The following is a 14,861-nucleotide window of genomic DNA, read 5'->3' as shown; positions in this document are numbered from 1 at the left end:
CTCACCATCCTCCTCTAAAGCAAACGCAGGCGGTTCGGGACGGGACACGCTGCAGTCGGCTCGCCAACCGGAGGAGTCAGCGACAGCGGGCGCCGGCGCCACCGCCACCTTACCAGGCCAGTACAAACAGAGGACGCCGATGTACAACGCGAGCACCACGGCAAACCCCGCAACCCCCACATCCCCCAGCACGCCAGCCTCCACCCCCGCCAGCAACGGGCCCCCAGCAGCTGCGACTGCCAGCCAACCCGAGACCCCCACCCAGCCTCCCAGCACACCTCAGACTCCTACACCGACACCAACCCCCACGCCACCACAGCCCCAGCCCAAAAAGAATCTCTCACTCACGGTAAGAAGGAGAGTCGGGGTAACATTGACGCCTCTAAAGACTTCAGTATTATTGAATCTGTCCACTGAATTGTGTACTTATTGATTACCTGTTTATATGATCTGTGTATGGTGTAGAATATGTCTTTTAATAGGATATTTCTTTCAGGAACGTGTTCATATTTTGGACAGTAAATAGTCTCATTTATCCCATTTTTAGAAATTCAGAACTACTGTATGTATTGAAGCTCTCAGTGTTCTCCTCAGCCAGCTTAATGTTCTGTTGCATGCTGTGTCCGCTCCTCAGAGAGACCAGATGTACGCTGCCCAGGAGATGTTCAAGACGGCCAACAAGGTCACCAGACCAGAGAAGGCCCTCATTCTGGGCTTCATGGCTGGATCCAGAGGTACGCAAGTCATCTGTCCAGCTGCCTGAATAAAAATGAATGTTTAAATTCCTTGTAGGGTTGTAACAATACAGTCAGCTAATTACTGTAGCCACTGTATTTCATAGACTTAGAAAACTTTTTTTATAATTTTTTTCTGGGGCATTTTATTCCTTTACTCGAGAGATAACAGGAAACAAGAGGAGAGAGAGGGAAGGACACTGAAAGGAACAGCGGACAGTAATATGGCACGCTGCTTAACCAGTAGACTACCAGAGCACTCTGACTAACAATACTTTTAAGATAAAATGCCTAAATTGTAGAATGCAAATAAGAGACTCTTATGTGAATAAATAAACTGCCTTGTTTTTACAAGCAGACCAAAGAATAAAAATTTCCATATAAAGATAAAAAGCAAATGTCTTAGCTTGGTTTAAATAACATTCAGAACACCCTACCTGTTCGTTACAATTTAAAAAAACTGGTCCAGTTGCCCATTTGATTCAGTTCATTCACATTAGTGTGAATCTTAACTCTGTTGAGGGACAAACACCTGGACCAAGACCATGAGGTCTCAGGTGCAGTTTGTTGTTCAAGCAAACTGACCAACCACAGGATTTTCTGATGGTAGAAGTCTTTTTTATGCCAAACTGGTCGATGAATGTGTCACTTGTCAGGCTGTATAACTGTGTATTGACACCTCTTAGTTTGTTGGTGAAGACAGTGTGAACTGAACAGGAAACCAGAACTGAAAGTCAACTTTGCATAATGAGTTTCACAATGTAAAGTGATATTTCAGCGTAGGATGAATGCAAAAAAAGTCTTTAACTCCGTCCAAGTACAGAGAGATGAGCGAGTAAGAGGAAACTGAGTTCCAGATGAGTTAATAAGTAAATGACTTGAACGGCATGAACCCACTACACAGCTGAAAGTGTTCCTGATGATTTCTAGACAGTCACCTTGTTACCAGTAGTAACCAGCGTGCATCCTCCCATCTGTCCTGCAGAGAACCCGTGCCCGGAGCAGGGGGACATCATCCAGATCAAACTGAGCGAACACACGGAGGTTCTGCCCAAAGCCGACGGCACCGGCAGCACCACCATGCTGGTGGACACAGTCTTCGAAATGAACTACTCCACAGGACAGTGGACCCGCCTCAAGAAATACAAACCCATCACCAACACCTCCTGAGGCGCAACAGGAGGAGGAGGAGTCACTCGCTCAGCACATTCGACATTTCTTCACTTCAGAAACATGTTTACACACATACAAGTATTTGCATACACATTTGGGCCAAATCAAGCACTGGGAGGGTGAGAGATCGTCAAGGAGAGAAAGGTCCTCCCTTTTCCTGCACCGCCAAAATGCAGGACTCTTTGAAGAATATTTCTGTAATTTTTTGGGGGGGGGTGGGAGGGTGGTAGGGGGGGTTGTTTCCCTTATCCTTTTATTGTTTCTGTTTTTAAGTCACCTCTGATTCCAGGATGATGCTGTGGTCAGGACGGTTGAGAGAGTGAGCTATAAGAGTCTGAGCAGAGGAACGATTCTCACGGCAGACACTTTTCAACATTTGTACTCCGAAGTACAAGCATGTCACGTGTCTAGAAAGAAGAAAAAAGACGAGCTGTCTGTATTTTACTGTATGAATGTGACGCTTCTTCTACCTTTCAGAACAGATTCACGGTTTGTGACAAGAAAGGAGAACAATTATGACAGTCATCCTAGAGGTGACCAAAAAATATGAGCGGTGCATAGTTCTTAATGCTGTCAAGTTCTGTTTTGGAGCCTTCTGGTAGATGTTCAATAATTTTTCATCCTTTTTTTTTTTTTTCAAAAGAAGGGAAGAAAATAAAGTGACAACAGACTCCAGGGGGGCGTTTTGGTATTTGTCTCAAGAGCCTTTTCAAACCTTTAGTTCGGTTGCTCTGGTTTTCTCTTTTCGCACAGGAAAAACTGGGCGAACCAGTTTGATTCAACTAAACGCAGGTTGGACAAAAGTGTGTTTTGTTAAAGAAGAGATGAGGTTAAAGATTCAGACCATTTATTATCTGAAACAGATGAGTTGCAGCATAAAACAGGCACCACAGTCGATTAACTGCAAGCATTCACATTATCACGCAGGAGAGGTTTTGCATGTTTAACGGTCCATACTGAAAACATTTTGACGTCCCGCGTTGGTGTCAAGGATGCCGATTATTCTGTCGTCTGTTGTTTAGCTTTAGCAATTAATTAAAAGCACCTACACATGTATTGTACACACCAGCTCAGGTGTTCACACTTATTCTGCTTGATTGTCGTCTCCCTTTGACTGGTTGCGCCTGTGAGTGCAGGACAAGTTACAGCTTTATGTTTCTTTAATGTATATGGAGTCAGGTGTTGTCAGCATCGCTCCACTCAGCCTGAACCGGAGCACACGTCTAATTAATCAAAGTAACACTTGTGTGTGCGTGCAAGGCATTTAAAACCTCGAACCTTCCACTAACTGACCTTTTGAGAGTTAATCAACAGTAGTTAGACCTACTGCACATACACATGTAACCGTATATCTGTATAAAATAGAGGAAAAACTATTTGCGTGAGTTCTTTCCATGTTCTATAATGAACAGGTATCTGCTATTTTACACTACACACACAGAAGACTTATATGTCCTGATCAAACATTGCATATTAAGTCATGTACAGCACAAAAACCTTGTTTATTTGCGTGATAATGTGAATGCCTCATTAAAGATATCACCACTAATATAAAATCAATTCTTTTAAAGCTCGTGCTCATGACAAAAAAAAAAGTCCCTAAACAGGGTAAATGATAAAACCATGACAGTGCAAAGATCAACCTCTTCCACCTGAACATTCAACGTGCTGATTGTACCTCTTGGTGTCCGTGTACTACAGCAAAGCATCAAGGCAATTACAGTGCGCCACGAACTTTGATCCAACCTGCTCCAGTCTGGAGGTTTGGTAATGGCTGTTAGCGGGTGAGACTGTGTGTGTGTGTGTGGGGGGGCGTTTAGTTGGCTCCGGGGTCCCTCCAGCCTCCGAACGCCTTCTCCAAGTAGAGCGCCACAGCGAGAGGCAGACGGTCCTGCAGCTTCCCAGCCACGACCTGTACGCCCATGGGCAGACCCTCCTCGTTCAGACCCAGAGGGCACTGGGTGACCGGCAGCCCGAGGATGTTGATAATACCTGCGGATAAAAAACGAAAAGGTACGTGGAAATAAAGTTTTAAAGGCTGGACAGCTCAACCAGAGAGCGTTTGATAGTTCTAGTGGAGCATTTAATGGAATAAAATGCTTTAAGATGACAGAAATGAGGAGAAATTGTTGACTGTCATGAAATTTTTTATGATTTTGTGCTTTTAAAGCTGTTAGGCTTATTCTGTTAAGTGAAATGACATTGTGACAAGTGCCATCAAAGGAGGCACAGACCAAAAAAAATAAAAGAATAATTAATTCAAATGTGTTAACGGAAGGACAGAATATACTGTAGGATTTGATTTTAAAACAGTGTCGAATGAGTCGGGAATAAAGTTAACAGCAGGACTGTGTTTGTATACATGTGTAAATGTGTGGACGTATGGAATACGTTCAACTAAATTAAGAATAATGACAAAAGTAAGTAGAAGAATAATGGAAATTATCCAACCAGACAAAGTTTTATGACCCAATAACCAAACAGCGATGCTTTTTTATGTTTGGGCTAAAAAAATAAAGACTTAACTTCAACTGCAAAATCTTACAAATGAGTCGTGTTGCAAGTAAAGTTTTCTTTGCTCTGCTGTTTCATTCTTCGCCAAGTCCAAACTAGCACAGTGCAGTAGCTTTACTAGTCGAGGCAGGACAGCGGAGAGCAGAGGAGAAGCGGAGGATCACGTACCGGTGTAGGAGAAGTCAAAGGGTCTGAAGAGCGGGTGGTGGTGTTTGGGCGCCACTCTTGGATGCGAGGGGTAAAGAAAAACTCCGTCAGTCCCCAGCAGCTCTTCCACCTCCTTCTGCAGCTTCTCCTTCTGCTGGATGATGAAGGGGGAAGCGGGTTTGGATCCATGCGCCATTTCCAGCAGGGCCAGACCTGAAGACATCGGAGACACACACAGTCCGGTTCAGCTGCAGCTTTAGGACGGCTGAGTCTTTATTTATGCAGCTACAAATAAGGACGTGATGGATTTTATGACCATCTACTTGTTCTTTTCATTTTAACATCATAACTCACGTTTGTTTTCAAACCCGCATTTGTCATTTAAATAATCTATATTACTAAATCTATAATACTTCACAGTATATAATAAACATTTCATTACAGCCATCAAATTAACTTTTTTTAGTCATACTGACATTTTCACTGTTTTCTGATGTTTTATAGATTAATGGATAATAAAAATTGTTAGCTGCAGTCCTAAATAAAAGTTATGTTCCTGCCTCTTACCGATAGCAGCCATGGTGTGCTCTGATTTTCCCATCATCCATTTCAGCAGCTCCCACACAGGCCACACCGGCCGTCCAGGTTCTCCCATCAGCTCGACAAACGGCTGAGGAGGCTAGGGGGGAAAAAATTTTTAAATTTTTGTTTCTGTGTGTGTTTATTATGTTTCAGTGACCACAGAGCTGTTCTGTTTCTCTTCACATGTCAGAGACACAGTCATATGATCGCTGTTTTCTGCTGCCGCTGGACGTCTCACTTTGTCAACTCCCCACTATTACGCTGTGAACACAGGCCTGTGTTAGTGCCCTTATTGTACTGTGAGGGTTTTATCTCAGTACCAGGCTTTTTATAGCACAAGTGAGATTTATCAGTCACGAATAATAATACACGCTTGTACGGACCACAAAATATTAGCTAGAAGTAGCAGCACACGCTAGCTTCACTGAATTATTGTTCTTAAAACCCACAAAAAGAAAAAAGGTAAAAGAGAGGAGCTGGAATAAAAGAGCTTTCAGCAATCAGACATTTTGTAAAAAGGTCATGAAGCAGTTAACACTTAATACATCCCATCTGTGGACTTTCAGAGCAAGTTTTTGGGGTTTTTTTATATTGGAATAATTAAGCAGGTCTGTCCCCACTTGTACACGAGGCACATTTTGGAGTTAAGATGCGACACTGCTCAAAATTTGACAATTTTACTGAAAAACTCCATAAATCATGTTGAAATAGAGTCACTATCATGAGGACAGAGAGCTGCATTGCTGTGTAACTGTTATTTTGTTAAAAGTGGGCTTGAATGTTTATGTTTAAATTAATGTTATTACAACCAGATAAGCCAAACGTTATTTGTGAATTAAGTGCCTTTTTGAAAAATATACTTCCATTGTTTAAAGGTGCAGTGTTCAGGATTTAGTGACATCTAGCGGCGAGGCTGCAGATTGCAACCAACTGTCAACCACAAAAAACACTAAAGGCCCTCTAAAGCCAGTGTTTGTTTTGTCCATTCCAGGCTACTGTAGAAACATGGCGGTGCAACTTGGCAGACTCTGTGGAAGAAGACCTGCTCCCTATGCAGATATAAAGGGCTCAACAATTCTTATTTTCAGGTGATTATACATTAATTAAAACATACTTATGAATATTATATTCCATTTCTGCCAAGTCCATTCTGCTAGATGCCACTAAATTCTGCACACTGGTCCTTTAAGTAACATTTCTTGTACTTAAGCCATGTTATGTGCTCTCATTTTGTTATGATTGTATGTTCTGTCTGTGCTCCACACCACAATTGGGGAAAAAACGAATAATGATTTAAAAATTTATCAAACCTGCCATTATCTTAAACTGAATACACATTTCTGTTCATACCAAAATAAATGTGTACAAGTCAAGGCAGCCTGTGTAATGAGAGAGTGTGTGTGTGTATAATACTGTGCCCTGGTAGCTAAACAGATTAGTGAACCATTTCTGGGCTGCAGACTACAATAGGTGCTGTGACTCCGACTTGGCCTCGGCCTGCTTTCCTTCACTCCCAAAGTCGTCCCATCAGAAAGAGTCTTAATTTCAAAGTAACTGAAGCCTGTTTCCCTCCAGTCTTTCCTGTTCATCTTCATTCTACTATAAGGAAACCTGATATAACACTGGACAGACATGCAAGGGTACGCAGCACGGGATCAGGTTGTCAGGTAGACTTACTTTGCCTTCTTTGTCAGGAAGACCCATGTAAGTGTCCCAGATCTGGAAGCTGTATCGGAGCCCAGGGAGTTTCACCTCCTGGACCTTCACCCCGAAATCGGCCTCCAGACGCTGCACCACCTGGAAAACACCAAAATGAGGATTTTAATTTTAAAATAATCCCCGATGTCCAGTTTTCCAGACTCTTCAGAAGTTAATTTGACTGAAAGGATTCAACACACCTCCCGCTGGATCTGCATCAGCTCTTTGCTGACGGGGCGGGTCAGAAGAGCTCCGCCATCGTGAGGGATGGTGAAGAACCGCAGCTTCTTCAGGTCAACCTTTGTGTTCAACGACAACCTGTGTGCACATGTGCAAACCGCACACAGTATATGAGACAAACATGGGTGCACAAAGACATTTGTTGAATCCTGCCACTCCTCAGAGATTTGAGCTTAAACACTGTCAAGTCAAACAAACCACACCCAGCTCTTGGCCTTGTGGTTTAGTTCTTTGCATTCACTTAAGGTTTCGCCATCTGAGTGAATAAGGAGATTTACATTGTTAAACACTATATTTGCCTCACACCCACACACACACTCACCTTTACCTGACAAAGAACATTTGCAATCAAAACATCAGCCTGTCCACGTAGAAGAAAAGAATTAGGAATAAAACAGCAGTGTGCAGGTGTTTGTTTGAGCAGATTATTGTTACTGAGCACCTGCAAAGAATTTAGGGTGTGTGTGTGTGCCTCCTACGATGACTGTCATATTTGCTTCTAAGCAATAACTTTACATGTCAGCACTGGGTATCACCACTGACTTCCCGGATCGATTCGATTCTGATTCACAAGGTCCCGATTCAATTCGATTTCCTATTCGATATCGATTCGATTGGGGATATATTAGTTACAATACCAATTTTGCTTGGATATGAAAGAGATTCTCAGAGAACCAATGCTGTAAATTGTACAAGGAACCACCTAAGCTGGTGCATTATTAAAAATATTAATGTTTATGTTAAGATTGACCCCAAAGCAGTTACATCGATGTACTTTTCATCTAACACTAGTGCAGTGCCTGTTCGGAACAGGCTGATTGCTTGGCCTCCAGCCGCTGCTTCAACACATACAAAAATTAATACAGTTGATATGATGTGTGACTGAGTATAAAGACCCACAACATGAAAGAAACTAACACTCTATTATACACAGATGTTATAAATAATAAGTATTCTGATAGTAAATAAAAGTTCTTTTCTCATTTCAAGTAAAATAAGGGCTGCGTTTAAAAATAAAATAATGTGCATCTTAAATTCAAGTGGATCGATCACATTTGGCTTTTAAATCGCTCCTATTTTCTGTGCCTTCAGTTCAGATTTGAGTGGGTATGTTTGCTCCAAAGATTTGTGCTTTGACATATGAGACAAACTGGTTTTGAACTGCCCATGAGAAGTATTTCCTTTGTTTTACACATATAACTACAGTCATTGTGTATTGGCCTCTGAGCGCTTCCAAGACATGGGTGACCTACACTCAACAATGTACCTGAATGCCTCCTGTGTAGACACAACGGTTCACTCGCTGCTGATCTGCTAAACATGTTGCTCACACTATGTTTGCTCAAAAGATTTGTGATTTGGCGCTTCACAATTGCCGTGGTCTCAAAACATGTGAGACTGGTTTTGAACTGCCCATGGGAAGTATTTGCTCTGTTTTACGTGTGTAACTACAGTCATTGTGTATTGGGGCTCTGAGCGCTTCCAAAACATGGGTGGCCTACACTCAACAATGTACCTGAACGCCTCCTGTGTAGACACAACGGTTCACTCCCTGCTGCTGATCTGCTGAACGTGCTGCTAACGCTATGCTTTCTGTCTAGACACAGGGTAAGAGTATACATTCTTGATTAAATGCTCTCTTTTCACTGTCTACTTTTCTCTTTTTGGAGCACTTTTCTCTGATTCGTGTCACACCTCGTCCCTGACATGCTGGAGTCAGTTGGTAGAGCCCTGACGCTCCGCCCTGCCCCTGCACAGAGCGGAGTGGCTCGTTGATCACTGGTTCATTCAGTGTTTTTTAATATTAAACGTATCATGTGTCCAAATTGCACCAAATTCGACACTGCACTCCCTTTGGTCCCCAGCCATACACCCACCAAGTGTGGAGTCGATAGGATGAACGGTTCAAGAGATACGCAAAGGACATACATACATATATGTATGCATACAGAGGTTCCTTTAGAAGAGAGATGACCAACACACTACAGCAGTCAACACAATATAGTGCATCTCTACAGACTCTACAGTCAGCAAGTATTGAGTGACCAGATAAAAATAATACAAGTGCTTTCTTTAGTGCAGAGGGTGCGGTGCGTTATTACTTTTAGTTAGTGTCAAGATTATATCTGTATTTATATCTGTGTAGTTGCAGGTGATAAATCAAGTACTGCAATGTGTACATTTCAACAGGGTAAATGTAGTGGGAGAACACAACAAAATCTAAACAGCAGTCTGGGCCCTGGGAAAGAGAGAGAGAGAGAGATAATATTTCACCTCTCTCTCTCTTGCACAACTTACATATAGATTTGCTTTTGTCCAGCTCTTATCTGTCTCCATAGTTTTTAAATCCATGTTTTTTGAGGTTCACTAGTCTCTCACGTGGCCTGATCTCGTTGCATGAAGAAACAAAGGCTGGCCACACAAGACTTACATGATTAAAGACTTGCAGGAAAAGGCATATATTAAAAGATCAATCTTGGGATTTTATGAATCAATATTGGATCGTTTCAAATGAAGATCTATTTAAAATCTGAAAATCGATTTTTTAAACCCAGCCCTAATAGATGCTATTAACATATTACAGCATACGTTTACGAACAACCTCTGTAAAGCTTCCCTGAGTTGAAAAAAAAAGATTTCAGTCAGAATCAATGGACACTAGCAGAGCTCTCACTTCTCAGCATTTGGTCCTGCCATGATCTTGAGCATGGGCAGCAGGTCCTCGGCGTAGCGGCACATGGGACCAGTGCTGAGGTATTCATTCTGTCTGCCGGAGGAAGGAGGGTACTGGTTCTCATTTGACACGACACCTGCAAAAACACATCAGTTACAGTCTCTCACTTTACACACGCTTTAGTCCAGATGATGCAACCTACATGTTTCTATACATTTAGTGTCTCTTACCAGGAGTCGTTTTATGGCCGAATATTCCGGTGAAGAAACAGGGCATACGGATGCTGCCGCCGATGTCTGAGCCCACGCCGATGACCGCACCTGCTCCTCCCAGGATACTCCCCTCTCCACCTGAGATAGGCAGAGCACATAAACAGAGAGACACGAGGTAAGTTTGTGCGTTTGTGCATGACACAAACAAAACAGGGACACTGCCAGGGCACATTTAATAATAGTTCATTTGATTCATTAAATTAGAGTCAGAGTTATGATTTATAATCTCTGTGCTAGAAAACAGGAAGCCTCTTATTGCGCTTGTTGCTCTGTCACTCGTTTAGCTGGATTTAAGGTTTAAAACGGGTTTAAACCTGCACTGTTGCATAAAATCATGTGGTCTCCATGCTGCACCTATTATCAGGCCTAAATGTTTTATGATATAATGTACATTTATATTAAGAAAGTATTGATTGATAAAAGTATTTTATGTGATCATAAAAAATGCAACTAGGCTGTAAAAGATAAAACACCCAGTGTGTATCGCTCCAGTATTATTTCTAAACCAGTTAGTGGTACAGTGGCTAAACTGGAAAATCATAAAGCTGAAACCAATTCCTTCAATCACCATTTTCTGTGAGTAGTGAAAAAACAGTGTTACCATGTTACCATTCCTCTGATTCACCTTTGTGGTATCTTCATGATAACTCCTGTTTATCTGCCGTAACCTTTGACACAACGATCAGGTCCAACACAAGTAGTCGGATGCTGAGAGACAATATTGTATTTGTGTAATGTTTTATGTACTTGTTAATGTTCATATATATCAGTAATGTTTGTAAAATTAGAGAAAGGCAAGCCTCCATTTTGAAATATGACCAAACACAAAGTTCCACCTACAGTTCAACTGAAGACTCTTTAATCCTGGACATGTAAAGAATAGTCCAACGATTTACTTGTTTTCTAGTTTTTCATTTACAGAACATATTTTTTTCATTCCACTGAGCTCAATTAGAAGCCATACAGAGCCTCTCTGTGTGTCTGCAGTGTACTGTAATATGATTATGAGGTAAAACCAGAGCTATTCCTGGAAACAAAGACACAGACTCCAGCGATAAGCTGCTCTGAATGAATGGTTCATGACTCTGAACCTTAACTCAACAACAGCGTCCGATTCCCTCTATAAAAGAGAAAGTCGATCCTTTAACTCGCCAACCAATAATTCAACCAACAGTTGCTGACCTGAACTTCCTCCCGGTATCCTCTCCAGGTCGTACGGGTTGTTGGTGATGCCGTACAGATGGTTGTGGGACTCGGACCACATGCACAGCTCGCTGGAGTTGGTGACGCCCAGCGGGATGGCTCCAGCTCTCTTCAGCAGGGCCACCGGTGGAGAGTCGACAGTGGACAAAACTCCTCGCCTTGAGACCACACCTGTAGTGTGGGGCATGCCTGACGCAAAGAGAGAGTGACAAATAGACTTAAAGCTCAAGACTGGCACAATACTTTCATTCTCATTTGCTGAAAATGCTGTTTTTTTTGGTCTTTTTATGCTTTGAGTAAAGCAGAAAGGTCATACTGAGCTCAGCATGATGCAAGAAGAAAGTTACATTTTTTCCACTGAACAGTGACTCATAAATACTAAAGTTGAGATCAGATTCAAATGTTGACTGAAACTAAGTATGGCTTATATAACAGGGTTTTGTAACAGGATTAACAACGCTGCCTCAAATTCTTACATACATTACTTGCAGCCACTTGTATTATGGAATTAGCTGTATGTATACAGTGAGAGGGTGCGGCTGGACGTGCACCAGTGTCACGTTGACTCAAACATTGACAATTTGATGTGTGTAAGAAGAAGAAACTGTCTGCTGGTTTCAAGTGACAAACTGGATATTAAATAGCAAGAAGTTACCCTGCAGGGCAAAAGCCTCTTTGACAGAGAGAGGGACTCCCAGTAAAGGGAGTCGGTCCTCCAAGACCTCCTCTCCTCCAGTTTCCTCTTCAATCAGCTTATCAACCTGGGCCGCCTCCTGGAGGGCAGCAGCAAACCTGGAAAAGAGAGAAAAATTACATTTCTTGACCAAACGCTGTTTAACGAGGCTTGATTTTAACATTTTACATCAATGACGAGAACTTGTGAACGTCAGAATCTGTTATATGTTGTGTTATATAACCGATATACTCGATACACGCAACACAAATTTCAGATTTTTTGATGACATTAGTGATTAATTGATGATACATTTTGTGTAGGAAGTAAAATAAAAAAGGAAATAGCAAATTATAGAGAAAATAATTTAAATAATGAGAATAAAAACATACAGTACCAGTAAAAAGTTTGGACATACTTTAGAGAGAAGAGAATAGGAAGGTTTTATTTACTTATTATTTATTTAAGACTTTATTGTCCCTTTAGGGGAATTTTTCTTGGACTCATCATCTCCAGACATACTTAAATACTTAAAAAACATCTTTAAAATCATTAATGCATTGAAAACACACACACAATAAGACCAATGCAATCAATAAAAACCAATACAAAACCAGTAAAATGACATTGCACTTGTGTTGCACATTAGAGCAAAGAATCAGATGAGGAGGAGCGATTCTTGCCTGTCTTTCACCATAGCGTTCAGTAAAGGGTTGACTTCCTGGATCCTGTCAATGTAAACCTGCACCACCTCCACACTGGACACCTGCAAAAACACGCCAAAAATGTAATAATTCTTAATTTTTTTGGTGTGATAATGCATGCATGCATTCCTCCGAGTGAAATTTGACACTGGTTTGCAAATCGTTCCCATAGATCAGATTTAAGCTTCAAATCAGTGTTGAAATATGACATCTTAAGTGTCCTAAACAAGTGTATAATGCAAAGAAAAGATGACAAAAAATAATATTTCATACTAGTAATTGCATATTGATGTCTTTTAACTTTTTATTTTCCACTGCAAAAAAAGTACAGGGCGTGTAACAGGGTGTAAAAGTTGGAGTGCAACTATTATTTCCATGATCGATTAATCAATGAAGAGTTTATTCTATAAAATGTCAGAAAATAATGAAATAGGCCCTTTGTAATATTGCAGAGCCCAAAGTGATGTCTTAAAAAAGCTTATTATGCTCCATAACAGTCAAAAACCCAAAAGATATTTAGTTTACAGAAGCAAATCCTATAATTTCAGAGACTAGAAGTAGAAAAACATAGACTATGTCAGAAAATACAAGAGAAAATCTCGACATCGTTACTTTCAAGGTAACATCCTCAGAGGACTGAAATTTTCCATCAACAGTCCAAAACTCAAAGATATTCAGTTTACTATCATAGAAAACAAAGATATTCACATTTCAGAAGTTATAAATAGTGTATTAACTCCTGCACAATATATTGCAATCTAATAAAATAGCACTGCATCACCTGTGAAGCTTACAATAATCACGTTCTAGTGTTTTAAAGGTGTTTTTAAAGGTGTTTCCCCCCCTCCCCAATTAGTATATAATACAGCACCTACACATTGACCAACCCATACCTGTCTGACGGGCTCAGCAGCATTAGAAAAGGCTGGAGTTTCTTATATATTGTCCTCTTTAAATCCATGTGTGTATTAATGGGAAGCGCGGGTGTGTCAGGTGTTACTCCAAAGGTGATGCAGTTTTATTGTCGTTTCCAAGTCCAGGAGCCCTTATATGGACTCAGAAACAATGATAAAACTGCAGGGCTGGATAAAAGAGCTCTAGAGCAGTGCCTCTCAAACTTTTTCACATCAAGGACCCCTAAACTGACACAAAAAAGACCACGGACCCCCATCTGATAAGATTTTTGCTATTAGATGTTACATTAAAGAAAGTGCATGAAACCCATGACCAAAATAGACTTACATGCTGTCATTGTCTCATGGATGTAATTATAGTGAAAATGAATGAACCCTCTCCCTGGAACCCCCTCAAGAGACCCTGGGGGTCCCCGGACCCCACTTAGAGAACCACTGCTCTAGAGACTGGACCAGTGCACTAGGTTTTGTAATTGAAATGTGTGCAAAGAAGAGATATTTAAAAAGATAAATCATAATAGATGGGAAGACTACCGGCTAACAGATGATGTAGTCTAGTTTCATTTTAACCTGTAATACTTGTAGAAGTAGGAAGTGACTGTAATAGATTGAAGCTAATGAGACCAGCTGCAGCCCGTCTATCTGCCCCTCCAGGCGGGGTTATGAGTTGCTTTGACCGACACACACCTCTCTCCGCCGGATCTTCTTGGCGAGCTGCGTCGCTGACAGGACCAGTAGCGGGTTGTTGACGGGCGGCAGCTTCCTGGGAGCGGGTCTCCGAGGCGACAGGAACCGAAACAGCGCAAATAAGACTCCCATAACCGCCTTGAAGAGCCATACCTGAGCCCTTTCCAGGCGGCTCAGTGCCATGTTTCCACCGCGGAGCGAGGACGGAAGGTCAGCGGTCGTTGCTCGGCTCTGTCACACCTTCTCTGCGGGCCAACACGGCGCGTCTCCCAGCATGCAGCGGCTGGACGATTTAGATATGAGCCGCTGCGTCAAAGCAGCACAGTTTACTGAGCTGAGTTTGCCTTCACAATAAAACCAGAGCCAAGTTGATTAAGATCTGATATCCGTGTATTTGGCTTAACCCCTTACATGCTGTTTAGACTTAAATCTGACCCATTTTTACATTTGAGAGCAGAAAAAAACACCCTAAACAATTTTCTTTTACCTGGAATTATATGACTTCTTTTTTAACTTATATCAGCTGCACAAACATGTTTTTAAAGAGTGTTTGACCCATATTTATTCAAAAATTCAAAAGTCACCGTCCAAAAATACTGTTTCATTCTTCACATTTAATATAATTCACTGAAATTGTTATGTTCTC

At 41.5% G+C, this 14,861-nt stretch overlaps 2 protein-coding genes across 3 annotated transcripts in view; one reads left to right on the top strand and one right to left on the bottom strand.

The window, feature by feature from the left end:
- Positions 1-2,017, top strand: part of nelfa (negative elongation factor complex member A) — a 59,063-nt gene extending 57,046 nt beyond the window's left edge. For both annotated transcript variants that reach the window (XM_044340508.1, XM_044340509.1), the window contains 3 exons: positions 21-349; positions 635-734; positions 1,720-2,017. In XM_044340508.1, coding sequence (XP_044196443.1) covers positions 21-349; positions 635-734; positions 1,720-1,904 — 614 coding nt within the window. In that variant the 3' untranslated portion in view covers positions 1,905-2,017. The remainder of the gene's footprint in view (positions 1-20; positions 350-634; positions 735-1,719) is intronic.
- A 720-nt stretch (positions 2,018-2,737) lies between these two features.
- faah2b (fatty acid amide hydrolase 2b) lies at positions 2,738-14,524 on the bottom strand. Its single transcript, XM_044340510.1, has 11 exons — positions 14,216-14,524; positions 12,594-12,676; positions 11,893-12,029; positions 11,217-11,426; positions 9,993-10,112; positions 9,763-9,898; positions 7,049-7,166; positions 6,828-6,947; positions 5,136-5,247; positions 4,590-4,781; positions 2,738-3,899 (listed from the first exon to the last, which is right to left on the bottom strand). Exons 1-11 carry the CDS (start codon positions 14,396-14,398, stop codon positions 3,724-3,726), a joined length of 1,587 nt encoding a protein of 528 aa, XP_044196445.1. The 5' UTR covers positions 14,399-14,524; the 3' UTR covers positions 2,738-3,723.
- Positions 14,525-14,861: the final 337 nt, after the last annotated feature.

Source organism: Thunnus albacares, chromosome 22 (assembly GCF_914725855.1).
Source record: "Thunnus albacares chromosome 22, fThuAlb1.1, whole genome shotgun sequence".
NCBI lineage: Eukaryota > Metazoa > Chordata > Actinopteri > Scombriformes > Scombridae > Thunnus > Thunnus albacares.
This window is presented reverse-complemented; position numbering and strand designations above follow the sequence as displayed.